Source organism: Lynx canadensis, chromosome F2, assembly GCF_007474595.2.
Source record: "Lynx canadensis isolate LIC74 chromosome F2, mLynCan4.pri.v2, whole genome shotgun sequence".
In the NCBI taxonomy this organism is placed as follows: domain Eukaryota; kingdom Metazoa; phylum Chordata; class Mammalia; order Carnivora; family Felidae; genus Lynx; species Lynx canadensis.
In genome coordinates, this window is record NC_044320.2 from 49,424,153 (window position 1) to 49,439,050 (window position 14,898).

At 38.9% G+C, this 14,898-nt stretch overlaps 1 protein-coding gene across 3 annotated transcripts in view; it reads right to left on the bottom strand.

Annotated features, from left to right (window-relative positions):
• Nucleotides 1-1,183: 1,183 nt before the first annotated feature.
• Nucleotides 1,184-14,898, bottom strand: part of ATP6V0D2 (ATPase H+ transporting V0 subunit d2) — a 48,215-nt gene continuing 34,500 nt past the window's right edge. Inside the window, exons 6-9 of one of the 3 annotated variants that reach the window (XM_030304375.1) lie at nt 9,216-9,392; nt 7,984-8,061; nt 6,115-6,313; nt 1,184-1,567 (exon numbers count right to left, since the gene is read on the bottom strand). In XM_030304375.1, the coding sequence (XP_030160235.1) occupies nt 6,152-6,313; nt 7,984-8,061; nt 9,216-9,392 (417 nt within the window). In that variant the 3' untranslated portion in view covers nt 1,184-1,567; nt 6,115-6,151. Of the gene's footprint in view, nt 1,568-5,488; nt 6,314-7,983; nt 8,062-9,215; nt 9,393-14,898 lie in introns of those variants that run through there. The other 2 variants (XM_030304376.1, XM_030304373.1) reach the window with 2 other exon arrangements.

A 14,898-nucleotide genomic window follows, 5' to 3' on the forward strand; every position in this document is an offset into this window, starting at 1 on the left:
TTAAAGGGTTATGTGAACCCAAGTGATTCAAGTCACTGTTAACAACTCATGTTAAGTTCTATGGCTCAGATAAGCCCAGTATTTCACAGAATTATATTTAGCACAAGGGACAATTAAACTATGAAGTATTAATTCTTTATAATATGATTTATGTTTATGTATTTGCATGTGTGGATCTTAAATAACTTTCCTCTGATCTTCCTACTGAAAAACCTTGAGGCTTTGAAAGTTTTATCCATGTAAATCACTGTCATCACAAAAGTGAATCCTTTTGCAGTATCACATGATCTGGACACTGGGAGCTGAGAATTATGGCCCTCTTTCTTCCAGGGCTCTGCAAATCTTTTTTTAATTTTTTTAATTTTTTTAGTGTTCATTTATCTCTAAGACAGAGAGAGACAGCACGAACGGGGGAGGGGCAGAGACAGAGGGAGACGCGGAATCTGAAGCAGGCTCAGGCTCTGAGCTGTCAGCACAGAGCCCAACGCGGGGCTCGAACTCACCGACCGTGAGATCATGACCTGAGCCGAACTCGGATGCTTAACTGACTGAGCCACCGGTGCCCAATGGGCTCTGAAAATCTTAAGTAAAATATTATTGAATTAAAAAATCTAATCATGAAGATTATTAAAATCTTAGCCATATGTTTCCTTTTAATTTTCACTTACACGTGGAATCTAAAAAAAGAAAAAAATTAACCCCTAGAAATAATGAGTAGAAAAGTAGTTGCTAGAGGCTGGAATATGGGAAGATATAGAGAGGTTAGTAAAAGGAGACAAACATTCAGTTCTAAAATGAATAAGGTTTGAGGATCTAATGTGTAACATGGTGACTATTGTTGATAACATTGTATTGTATAACTGAAATTTGCTAAGACAGCAGAACTTAAATGTTCTCATGGGGGAAAAAAAGATAACTATGTGAAGAGATGGATGCATAATTAACTCAATGGGGGACTTCTTTCACAATGTACATATATATGGAATCACCACATTGTACCCTTTAAATATCTTACAATTTTATTTGTCAATTATACTTCAACAAAAGCTGAAAAAACAAAATCTTTAATTTTTAAAAATTCCTGATGTTGCAGAAATAAACTGAAATATATTAGTATTCCACTCTTGTATTTAAGTAAAAACAGAAAATTAAAAAGAAATCCCACATTGAAACAAACCAAAAATGAAAAGCTGCAAGCATCTTATACAAAAAAATGTATATCTCAGCACGAATAAGAGAATAGTTCATTTTGAAAACCAACAAAAATAGGATATGAAAATGTATAAATTATTTAAATTCTAGAATTGCTGTTTGTTCAAAAAATGACCAAGGTGATAATGGCTTTTACCTACGGAGAGCTAGATTCAATATCAGTGAATCTGGTGCTGCCAAGTCTTCTTGGAAAACAAGACGGGTACATTGTCAACTGGAGTTGCTTATTCATATCTGGCTCTGGGAATGGCATTTCTGTCTTCAAATGGTATAGTGGTAGTTCTTCCAGGTCCAAGACTCACTTGTAGGTGACATGTCCAGAAACAATGTTTGTCTGGACCACCTGCAGAGATGACTGGAGAGGGAGAGGCTTATATAGGACTTAGAAAGGACTTCAGAGTAGCCAGAAAAACCTGTTGGAGACATCCAATGATGGTCACTAAGCACCATTGTCCTACTTGGTAGTATTGCACAAAAGTACTCTAAATTTAGTGATTTAAAACAACAACCATTTTATTGTGCTCAAGGATTCAAGTCAGAAATTTAGGAAGGACTTGTCTAAGAGGTTTTCAGCTGGGGCCTCTCATATAGTTGTGGTCTGGTGTTAGGCTTGGCCTTTAATTTCGTGTCTGATGATTTTACTGGGACACACTTCCAACATGACTCTCTTCACATGGCTGGTAGTTGATGCTATTGTTGGAGCTCCATTGGGGCTGCCATATTTACTTATATTTGGCTTCATGTGACTTGAGTGTCCACACTTGATTTGGCTTCCTCACAGCATGGGAACCTCAAAAGAGCTGGACTATCTACCTGTAGCTCAGGACTGCAAACTAGCAGGTAAAGGAAACTGCATTGTCTAAGAAGTCATACAGCACCACTTTGTCTGGATTTTGCTGGTTATGAGCAAGTCACTAAAGCCAGCTCAAATTCTAGGAAAAAGGACAAAGGCTCCATCTCTTGGTGAGGGGCATGTCAAAGAATGAACAGACACATGCTAAACCACTGCAATCCTCTCTAGTGATTGGATGCCTATTCCTTGCTAACTGCAATTGAGACCTCATACTTTCTCATTTACATTTTTAAGGTTATTTCCAACTTTGTCAATAAGAGATCCACACCATCTAGCAAATAAAAATAGTCTCAGGGGTTCCAGAAGTCACCATTGTCATAGAGCTACTGATATACTTTTATAGTTTGTCAATGATCCTAACTTAAAAAAATTTTTTTTAATGTTTATTTGTTTTTGAGAGAGAGAGACAGCCAGCCAGCCAGCCAGCCAGCCAGACAGTGTGAGTGGGGAAGGGGCAGAGAGAGGAAGACACAGAATTTGAAACAGGCTCCAGAGCCTGACACAGGGCTCGAACTCACGAACTGCTGAGATCATAACCTGAGCTAAAGTAGGATGCTTAACCGACTGAACCACCCAGGTGCTCCAATGATCTTAACTTTTAAATGGCATTTGTGGATCGGGTCAGAGTCATAATTATTTGGGGACAATTCCTTTCTAATATATTGATTTACACTAGTCTCTACATGCATCTTCTTATTCTCTCTTCTTTCCAAAGATAATCCCAACTTGCCTTCCTGTGCCTAAACAGCCAGGTGTCCATGTTGAGGATGGCTCTGCTGAGTTGGACTCAGTGATCAAGTCTTCAGTCAGTGGAAGCCAAAACCTACAGCATGGGGTAACTGAGGAGAAGGGGAAAGGGGTAGAAAAGTGATCAATGGGGGGCTGGATAGACTAATGAAGATGTAAATGAGAAGAAAGAACATAAGAGGTTGCTTAAGGCAGGTGGTTTGGACTTTATTATAGCTCCTAGATCCTATTTTCATATGTATAAAGCTTATACATTTTATGACAACATAGCAAAATGACACCAAGAATCCTGGCATCAGCTATTTGTGACAAGTCAGATGAAATCACCAAGAATGACATCCTCTGATAATGTCACATATATTCCTCCCAATACTATTCTATACATACATGTATTAATGCTTCCATTTGCTGACATGAAGAGAAAATGACTCAAAGGAGCTGAAATGAGTCAAACAATAAGGAGACTTTTATCTGCTCCTGAAACTAAGACACAACAGTAACTGTAATTGTATCCTTCCCATACCTACATCCTATCTGTGAGATCTGACATTATTAACAGCATTTTTTAAATAGTGGTAAACATAAGAGTTACTACTAATGAAATCCTCAGATCTGATCATCATCAAGTCTTCCTTCACTCTAGTTTTCTTTTATTTCACCTTCTCAGTGTCTTACTACATTGCTGCCATGCTGGGGGGTTGAGATGGAGGTGGAGGTGGACACGTCAGAAGGGTTACATGAATTCCTTCATTGTCCAGCAATAGTTTACTTAGCCTTGGGCCAAACTCTTCCAGATCTAGGAGATCCAGGATGGTCATTTCCATTTGCCCTCAGCCCATGCTCTTTCTTAAGGCATCTGGAACAGATAAAATGACTGCATTTCTTCTTAGATGTTCTCTAAATATCCTGAGAATTGCAACTGCTATTTTGAATCCCATAGAGCACCACAAATTCTCCCAACTGCAAAACCTCGTTAGAGACTTAGTTCCTGTCCACGGGTAGACTGATAAAGAAGGGCATGTGAACTGATACAAAAGGAAACGGGAGCAAGGCTAGAGGGAGGGGTGACACAAAAGGGTAAGGAATGGACAGAAGTCTACACTAGGGTATAGGCTGGACTGCTGTAGACTGCATACAGTTCTGGGTATAGAATTCATTAGAATACAGTGTTCCAAGACCAGCCATGCAGCAGACTATAGAGGTGGAAATCGGAGCAATTGATGAAATACTGCTGGGAAGAATGTGGGAAAGGGATGGTAAGGAGTCTCAATTGCTTAGAAAAAGGCTTTTAGCCGCATTGTTTTCTACACTGCATATATAATTGACTTTTGGCCTCATTTTACATAAGATAAAATGCTTTTCAAAGGTCCATGATCTCCACTGTAGGGCATGACAGTTTCCTAGGGCATGACAGAGAAGTCAGATCCCAGCTCAGACACCTGAAAGCTATTAAAATCCAAGGCAAGTTCTTCATAGTTTTGGTTTTGTTTTGCTTTGTTTCAAGGCAAGTTCTTCATTGCAGCGTGTGTATCTTCCTAATGGGGGCATGTTCTATTTGCCTCACAGGGTTGTAGGGAAGTTCCTGCTCATATAGTCACACAGTGGTTACACTTGACTGGGGAAGGGGCTTGGGGAGTTGGAACCATTCATTTGTGTAGAAGGAAAGGGACTTGCGGCCCTTTGGATAACTTCAGCCTGTTGCATTATGGCCCATTTTAGGGCCCCCCCATACATACCATGCAGAGGTGAGTGGGCAAGGGTTGGGCTGAGAATCCTCTCACAGTAACTTTCTCTAAGCTGCCTCTTTCCTATTATCATCTTTGCTCTCAGCCTGAAACCTTAGACCTTCCCACTGCAGATACCATAGATTAAAATGTAAAATATAGGCGTTTCCTGGTCCAGGAAACTCATGCACGGCCAGGAGCAAGTCAGGGAGGATGCTTCCCAGACCAGAGGCCACATGTGGGAACCAGGCTCTTTGGGGCCAGCTGACAAGTCTGCAGTGGAGCCCTTTACAAGGCACTGGACTTTAGCCACCATGACATGGGTATGAGCTAGGCTTTTTGCACTGGGAAATCTAGGTATTTGACTTTCCTTTCAGGAATCTGAGCCACTGCTTTTCCTTATGCTTAAAAATCTCTATTAATAAAATTACCAAAATATTCTATGAAAAAGTTGGATTTGGCAGAAAAATACATTTACTCCTTGGTCCAGGTGCCTAATTTTAGATACAAGTATATGTGGATTCTCTGTACATACACTCAAAGAGTTTCATATATATATATATATATATATATATATATATATATATATATATATAATTTTTTAATGTTTATTTATTTTTGAGAGAGAGAGAGAGAGAGCGTGCTCAAGTGGGGGAGGGGCAGAGAGAGAGGGAGACACAGAATCTGAAGCAGACTCTAGGCTCTGAGATGTCAGCATAGGGCCTGATCTGGGGCTCAAACCCACAACCTGCAAGATCATGACCTGAGCCAAAGTTGGACACTTAACTGACTGAGCCACCCAGGCGTCCCTATATGTTTATATTTTAAAATATAGTAAATACAGATTTTCTACTTAGGAATCTGTTATTTTTAAAGAAAGAACTTGACCAGTGTTTGTTGATTTTTCCTTTCCTGGGTAGAAATTCTAAAGAAATTCTATAAAAAATCCATATCTTGTAAACTGAATGTGGGATTTATTCTTCTGAATGAATGAAATACAATTAGCAGGGTTACTTTCTTCTCAGGCAAAGCATGAAGGAACTGCAAGAGATTTAAAGGGAATTGTGAGGAAAGTTTAAACAGGAGCCTTAATAACAAATTTAATACTACTTGCATCTAAGGAATATGATTCAGAATTGTGTAGCTTTCCCAAGACAACCAGTAAAAGTGTATTAGGAAAAAAAATACAATATTTTCATCACATGTGGTCCATGTTGGCCTCATATAGCCCTGGATTTTTGTGGACATAGGGGAGGAAAAAGAAAAGCAGACAGTACTTGGGCCTGTGGAGAAGCATAGGAAAGCAAGAGTAAAATACTTTAGTTAGATCTGATTGTTAATACAACCAAACAAGAATAGGAAAAGTACTATAGGTTAATTAGGATTAATGTCTAAGATCTGGTAAAAAGTGAGACATAAATGGGGAAACAAAATTTAAGGCCGCTGGAAAAAAAAAGAAATACTATTTCAGGGCTGATTTACTATGTTTCTAGTGGGTCTGCAATGGTGTGGATTATTTTTATATAACCCAGATAATATAACACAATTATTTTTTTTCCCCTCAGAACCTCTTCTTACTATGTAAGATTTTCCGCATGTGAGGTCCCTCACTGGGTTATAAAATTGGAATGTAACTGTTAATTTTAGTTCGATGTCTTTGTGAAATGCATTCTGCTATCCACACGATATTTCTCATTTCTTGTTCCTTCAGCTTTGTGTATGCGTAAAACACACCATAGTGGAATTGCCTGTTGAATGCCAGCACATTCATTTGTACCTGAGGAAAGAAAAAAAAATACGGACCATCACTTCTTGGGAGCATACTACATTTATGAAGTAACATTAAGCTACAGACTAACTTGTGTTTGTGCGGTGCTTATTTGTATTTAAATACGCAATGTCCAAAATGGGTCAAATAGAAGAAAACAGTAACAACTCATCAAGTTCTAAAGGGAGCATTAATGTCACTCTATAGATGAAGATAGACAATAGTAGTTTTAAAAAGGCAAGTTTATATAAATAAATAAGTAAATATAAATAAATATAAATAAATAAATACAAAGTAGGTTTCTAGAATTGCAAGACGAACTCCAAATCTGAGCAGCACTGCTACCACAAAGATAACGAAAATCTTGGTGTTTGTGTGGAACTTTGTAGTAATATAGTTGGCTTTTAGCCAGAGGCTTGTTTCACTTAGGTAAACTACTTTTCCTTGGCCACAACTTTGAACATTTTAAAAAGGTTTGTAGGCTATCTAACTCTTCTCCATGGCAATGTCACAGGCCCCTGGGATTTGGAATGAGTGACATTATGAGCTTTCTTAAGATGCTCTGCAGCAACAAGACATATGGTTGAATTGTTTTGTTTTGTTTCTGCAGAAGGTAGATCAGTAAAAGAAAATTTTCAAAGAAAATTTGTTTAACTGGGGTGAAGTCTGAAATGGAGTAATTCTTTTATTCTTTTCCATTTTGAAAAAAAGGATGAGAGGTACTGAGTCCCTCGTGCAGCTCTGAAAACCTCAAGCCAAGTATTCAGGAAGTGGACGTCCTTGCTTGCAGGAACAGACACTTATTTTTCCTGCCAAGGGCAGCTTTCTTTGAAGCACTTGTGCAATAGTGTGGAAGTTTAAAAATATCACTAAGATATGGGATAACTTGCATTGTTTTTACTTTTTCTGTGACAGGCACTAGAGAGCTGTTGGAAAATGTGTACAGTAGGACTTACAGGAAGGGTCCCATACTGCTTTGTGGAGCCAGTCTTACCCTAAAATTTGGATAGATTTCAGGGTTCTCTGTCAATCAATTAAAAGGGAAGAGCCAGTGGTTTTAGAGAAATGAATAGAATATACCAGAAAAACTCTCTAAATTTGGGAGACCTTATTATCCCCCTCAAAAAAGGCCTTTTTGTTGAATGGTTTAGTAGCCCAGGAATTGACTATGAATGAATTAAGTGTTCTGCTTTTTAGGAAAGAGAATCATTTAGACTCTCTGGATGGATTTCTATACAAATAATTAGTAAGTGTTGCAATTGTGTTCATAAGCTATATTATAACCGTAGACAAATCCTTCTTGAAGAAGGAATGGATCAGAGAGTAAGATGCACTTAACAGAGTGTACAGCATGAGGATAGTCAATATATGATCATGGGAATGTCCTAGCTCTGATTCTCTGGTGAATTATGGAATTGCTGCTTTCCTTGCAGAGCATCACTATGCACACTATGTGTTTCTGGGTAGGACAATTGCGCAGGAAGCCATCATATGAAAACCACTGGCCTTCCAGGGATGCTAATACCCATTTGGCCATCAAATTGTGAATGTGTTTAATCAAGTGAACTGATCAACTGTAAAAAGACCCGCCACACACAAAAAGAAAATCCGAAGTAAGAAAACATCTAAATCCCAGAGCAAGAGAACATAAACTAATAGCATTTCCATTTATATCATACCTCACGCTCATAAAACACATCCTCCAACGTCTTTCCTCCACTGCCATCACCCACAGCCTCAAACAAAGGCTTATATACCTAAAAAACAAAAAGATTATTTTAAATGAATTCTCATTTCTTATATATGAGGATATTTTCCTGGCTATATAGAAAATGATGTATCTGTCTGTTCTAAAAAATCTATCCAGAAGGGCTGAATGGTTTTTTGTAGGATTTTGGCCTCCTGAAAAAATACCCCAAAAATCCAGATAAAAAAGTATGGATGGAATTCTAGCCATTGGCTTATTCAGGTCTTTAGAAGAAGCAGCAAAAGCAATTGTACTCTCAATGTACATCGGATGAACTATTTTCTACATTCAGTTCTTAGGGCTAGTTGGGCACATTATAGAGGCTAAATGAATGCTTGAGGTTTAACCATCACAGGTTCATGGGTTCTTTGGCATGGCAGTTGATAAACTTCACATGGAATTTCAGGTGTGGAAGGGGTGGAGATTGGGGAAATGTTCAAAATTTAATATTATCCTCAAAAGCTTCTTGCAATGACATGAGATACTACAAAGTTTTATGCAGTTTACTGGCTTCTCTTTTCTGGAAGTCTTCAGAAACCCATAGGAAAAGATAAGAGTGTCATTCCAGTTCTGGAAAAGTTACCTGGAGGAAATCATGTTTCTGTAAATTAGAAAGAATGGGATCTGGGGATGAGGTGTAGAACCTGGATGTGGATTAAGGGCAGGACATAGCAGCCTTCATTCCAGTGCCTATTTCTGGCCACTGAAAAGGTATAAACCAATATGTCCATATTCTCCCTTGTATTTCCGGTAGACATTCTGTACCTGAGCCTGTTTCCCCAATGGGCACTTGAAAGGACTACTGGGTCAGGCTATTTTATATAACTTTGACATGAGCTCACATATCCAGAACACTGCACCAGTCCCTTGGGGAACTTGCTTTCTCAAGCACTTCAAATGAAGTACTCAAATGACTGCTCCTTGGAGATTTAAACAAGTACTTGCTTGGCAGGAACCTCAAAAAAAAAAAAAAAACAAAACACTAGTATGGGTTAGAAACTTCAAGTATTTCTTTGGGAGACACAGTTACAGAATGACTTTGCTTTCTACCTTACAAACATTATAACTGCTCTAGATAAGATGTGTAATTTTGATGTGTGAACTTCTAAAGTACACGTGATGAAATAGCATGAGGCTTTCAGGGTCCCCAGTGTGGTCACGTACTCCATAATGGTCTGCTACTCTCTTCATCTGATCAAAGTCTTCTGCTTGAGCCAACAGGCGCAGCCCCTCAGGGTACAGCTTGCCACAGGTCGGGTAGAGGGTCTCCCGGTCGTCTTTGCTCAGTTCAGTGCCAAAGGAGTTAAGAGTGATGATAAAAGCACGTCTGTCAGCCTCAAACTGAATTTGCAAAGACATAGTATCAGCAAAATCTAACCATGTACTAACTGCTGTAAACAGAACCCTAAGTAGACAAATTTATGTCCAGAGTGATTCTCTCTCTTTTCTGGATTTATGTCTAATTTTAATACAAATATGTGTTATTAATATCCCCTTAGTCTCAATGGAGTAATTTTGCTTCCCAGAAAAGGATCACCTAGTGATAATAGGTTAGGACTCTTGAAACCCCACTAAACTTTAGTTCCCAGGAACTCTGCAATTAGTTACTCATGTGTCTCTGTCACATAGGCCACTAGAGTCTAAAATATCTCTTCCATGAAAATGGGAATAAACCTACTTGTTGGGGTCTGTTCAAAAATAGGACAAGATAATGTAAGTGGAAGTGCCTGGGGGGTGTTTGGAGCAAAAAGTGCACGAAATAAATATTAACATCTCTTTCTGGTTATTGATGTCAGTAGGATTTTTTACATAATGAAACTTTATGCTATATGCCATTTGTTTATACTTTTTAAAAATGTTTTATTTATTTTGAAAGAGAGAGAAAGAGAGAGAGAGAGGGAGAATGTGAGTGGGGGAGGGGCAGAGAGAGGAGGGAGAGAGAATCCCAAGCAGGCTCTGTGCTGTCAGCGCAGAGCCAGATAGGGGCTCGATCTCATACACAGTGAGATCATGACCTGAGCCGAAATCAAGAGTCAGATGCTTAACCGATGAGCCACCCAGGCACCCCACCATTTGTTTGCTCTTTAATAGTTTCGGTTTTCTTCTTTAAAGTCCTAGGTTGGACATCAATAAATCTAACTCAGTAGCTAAGAATTACATGGCCCAGGACAAGTTACCTTTCTCTCTGGCCTCAGTTTCCTCACTTGTAAGATGATAGGGTTTGACCTCATGATCTTTCAGGTGGGTCATGTATGCTCATGGCCTGCCTTTGTGCTCAGCACCACTAGGCAACTGAGCAAACAGCTCCAAGTCAGGCCTATTTCCTGTAACCACTCTGTATTTCTTGAAATTTCTTACTATTCCTTTGGTCTCCATGTTTCTTCTATCTCTTGGTTCTTCTCCTACCTCTTCTGACCATTCCATCTCAGTCTGTCCTTTCTGGGATCCTCCCTGCTTATCATGGGAGTTTATCATAGTGTCCTTGAGCTACAAAACTCTACGTTCCTAAAACACCCTGCACTTGCATTCTTTTAAAATCTGGAAATTCTTTCTCTCCTACTCCACTGTAAAATCTTTGAGGGAAATCATGTCACTCTTTTTATTTTTTATTCTTAATATCCAGTCCCTGGAAGTGCATAAGAAGATCATTGAATCTTCAATGAATCTTCATTGAATCATTGAATCCAACAGGATGGTCTGTGAGTCTCTTATTTTCAAATTTCTATAATATTCTCTACAATGTTGCTACTCAAGGTGTGTTTCATGGTTCAGTAGCTTTGATGTCACTTGGAAGCTTGTTAGAAATGCAGAGTCTCAGGCCATAGTCCAGCCCTCCTGATCCAGGGCTTACATTTTAACAGTATCCCAAGGTTATTTGAACGAACACAATAGCTGAAATAAACTGCTCCGCAATAGCCTTTGATCAGCGTACTTTTGACTAATTAACGAATCTAGACTTGCAACAGATTTTGCTGGAACTCTTCTGTTAGAACAGGTGTTTCCTATCAAGAGGGTGAGCTTTAGTTCCTTCTGATCCTTTTGATTGATCTCATGGAAAGTGTGGGTGACCCAGAAGCAGGGAGTGGCCTCATTTGGAAGCAAAGGCAGCTGCCTCTGGCCTCTGAATGTCACCAGTCCTAGCAGTAAGTTTAGACCTTCCAGGGACAGGAGAAGAAATGTAAGAGGGAGATTTCATGGCAATAAGAAACCTTGAAATAAAAATTAGAGCAGGAGGAGCAACAATAGAGCCAATTGTCCCACATGCCCTTCAAGGTGCTTCCTAGTTCTAAGATGTTGGTTTTTATTCCTGTTTCCCCCACTTTTATTGAGAAATAATTGACATGCATTGCTGTGTAAGATGTTGGGATTTTCCAGAGAGAAGTAGGGTGGGGCAGCAGAACTGCAGACGGCCCGGCAGCAGAGGCCGTTCTGGAGGAGGACGCCGCGTGAAGTTAAAGCATGACATTGTGGAGGAATGGTCATGGCTCAGGCACTGGGAAAGCAGTTGAAGAAGAAGAAGGCTGGACAGGTAGCTAGGAAGAGAACAGGAAAGGCTTCGCGTGCCATGCCAGGAGAGGACTTTGGTTGATACAATTGGTTATCTGAAACACCACACACATTCCAACTTCTTGTTCTTGTAAATACTTCTTCCCTCTGCCTACAATGTGTGTACTTCATTCCAGAACTCTCCATGTTGAAATCTTACCTACATTGAAGGGTCCCATTAAATGGCTTTTATTATTTTTTTTTTATTTTACAAGAAGTCCTTCTATTTCCTTCCCAATTGGGTATGATTTCCTTTGACTCCTTATTATACTTCAGTTTCCCTTTTATTATAACAGTCTGTATATTTACCTCAGCACCCTTTTCTAATCTAGAGGTTCTTTGTGTGTGAGGGTGTGTTTTCTTAGTGAAAAGGACTATAATCTTGAAATTGTAAAAGGGCTATCCTGTGTTTGACCATCCCTAAGCAGACAGTTTGACACAACATCTGATTATGGAAGAGTAAATGGGGTGGTATTAGATTTCACTTAAGCCCTCTCTGTCATTTTTAGAGGGCTGGCATCCTGTGTGGCATAGAGGATGCCAGATGTCCTATGTCCTTTCACCCTTCCTTATGCTCATTCATTTTAAAACCATAACTTATTTTTTGTTGTTGTTGCAAAAACTAAGTGTACTGTTGACTTATTCAAAGTCATTATCACTTGCACATGATGGAGGTGGGCTGATCACACATTTTTGCCGGTTCATCATTCGAGGAAAGGAATACCTTGTGTGGGCAGTGGGTGGAAGAGTCAACGACAATGGAAGAGTGAACTGGAATCAAGCCCGGCCTCATTAGCATGTGTACCAACCAGGGAAGATGAAACAAACTTATTCATCTGTGCTTGTTTTTCACTGTTTCATTAAACATATAGATTGTCAGGAGAGCAAAGACAAATAATAAAAGGCATAAAGGCAAACAGTACATTGCAGTGTATTTCCCTTGACCATAAGTCAATTTCTTTTTTTTTTTTTTTTTCCCCATAGGAACTCACAAGCTTGTAATTAGGTCAAATGTTTGCATGCAAGTCCAGGTTAATGCTCTCTTTCACCATATTAAGTCTTTTTCAGTCTCCTGTCAACCCAGATTAAATAAGAACATAGATGGAAGAATGTGATAACTGAGGTGCTCTAATGTTGCACAAATAAAATGAGAGATAATTACATGATCTGATATATTTATATAAATCTGAAAAATCTCTTCTGATCATATCATTAGACACATTATAATTGCATGCTCTGTGTAACTAATACTTCAGTGTAATGTATAAAGGTAGTTGAGTGGACTTAATTTTTTTATTTTTAATTAAAAAAATTTCTTTAATGTTTATTTTTGAGAGACAGAGAGAGAGAGACAAAGTGTGAGCAGGGGAAAGGCAGAGAGAGAGGGAGACACAGAATCTGAAGCAGACTCTAGGCTCTGAGCTGTCAGCACAGAGCCCAACGTGGGGCTCGAACTCACGAACCGCGAGATCACAACCTGAGCCGAAGTCAGACACTTAACCCACTAAGCCACCCAGGTGGCTCAAGCGGACTTTTATTTTTAACGCAGCTTAAAAAAGAACCTAATCTAATATGGTAGTATCATGGGTATAGGAAAGGGATAATGAGAACACTGGGTATTATATAGTATTTTGATCAAACCCTTCCAGTGACAAGGATTCTTCTACTACTATGCTGTCCTTTCTGCATTACTGAGGATTACAGAGACATAATTCTTATCTATTTTTGATTTTTATACCACAGGCAGTATGATCTTGCTTATGAATTAGTACTTACTTTTATACAAGAATTGTGAATGCTAACTTTAATGTATAAGTAAAATAGTGGATGAACATAGAGGAACCAGAGAGAGGCTGCCTGAGTTCAAATTCTGACATTACCACTTCTTAGGTGTGTGTCATCAGGCAAGTTACTAGCTTCTTTGTGCCTCAGTTTCCCCTTCTGAAAAATAGATGCTAAACTCCCATCTTGTTGTCGTTGTGCTGTTTTGAAGTCCAAATGAATTCATGTACATTAAGCACTTAGGATAGCATCTGGCACATAATACATGTTAACTATTGGTAATGTCATTGTATACCTCTTGAAATGTTCTGAGTTTTGCCATAGCTCTTATTGCACATAGTTTGTGGGTATAAAGCACACAAGCCATTTCTAAACCACAGGAATTATGCCATGTTGAAATTACACTTTTGGGCCATGGATAATGTGGCTTCTTATAGTGTGGCTAGTAGTTAAAAATTTATGACAAGAAAGGGGAGTGCTTCTTAGGGCCAGCAGATTACTTATGTTCAGAATGTCTGAAAGAGACTAGCTCACTTTCTGACATTTAGTATGCCATAAAAAAATGTTATTTATTTATCAGTGCCCATTTCCTGTGTAATATAGATAAAGGCAAAAAAGAATTTTTGGAGTTCTCCAGTGATAAATTTTTACTTCAAGGACTGCTTTTGCTTGAAGAGTTTCAACAGGGGATAGCAAAGTATCTTCAACTGTAAAATTTTAAAGATTAAATGTTTTGAGGGGAACTAATTTTATCATATGCAGTTTCAGAACACTAGGTTAAAATACATGCAGATGAAGTTATTCAAGTTTTTTGTTTTTTCCTTTTTTTGCTATAAGGCAGTTCTTACCAGGCTTTTCTTTCTCTTTCTTTCACTCTTTCTTTCTTTCTTTCTTTCTTTCTTTCTTTCACTCTTTCTTTCTTTCCCTCTTTCTTTCTTTTAATGTTTTTTAAAAAAACTTTAATGCTTATTTTTGAGAAAGAGAGAGAGAGAGACAGAGAGCAGGAGTGGGGGAGGAGCAGAAAAAGAGGAAGACACAGAATTCAAAGCAGGCTCCAGGCTCTGAGCTGTCAGCACAGAGCCCAATGCATGGTTCAAACTGATGAACTGCAAGATCATGACCTGACCCGAAGTTGGACGCCCAACTAACTGAGCCACCCAGGTGCCCCATTACCAGGCTTTTCTTGAAATCAGGTTATTGAACTATTTAATCTACCTACCAACGAAGTCACTGTGACAGATAATCTAATGATTAAGGATATTCTTTAGGCAAAACTTAGTTTCACAGGACAAAGCAAAGGGCTTTTCTAAGTCTAGAATGGTACCTGCCTCCTTCCTCCACCATTTTGTTATTCATGTGAAGCCAGAAAAAGAGATCTATAGGAAACACAGTACAAAATATGCCCAGCATGTTCCCAGATCCTTCTGATCTCTGAGATCAACATGTGTGAACAGGAGGATCTCTGAGCACAGATGAAATCTGTGATGAGAAAGGGAAATTAAGAAGTTTATAGCATCAA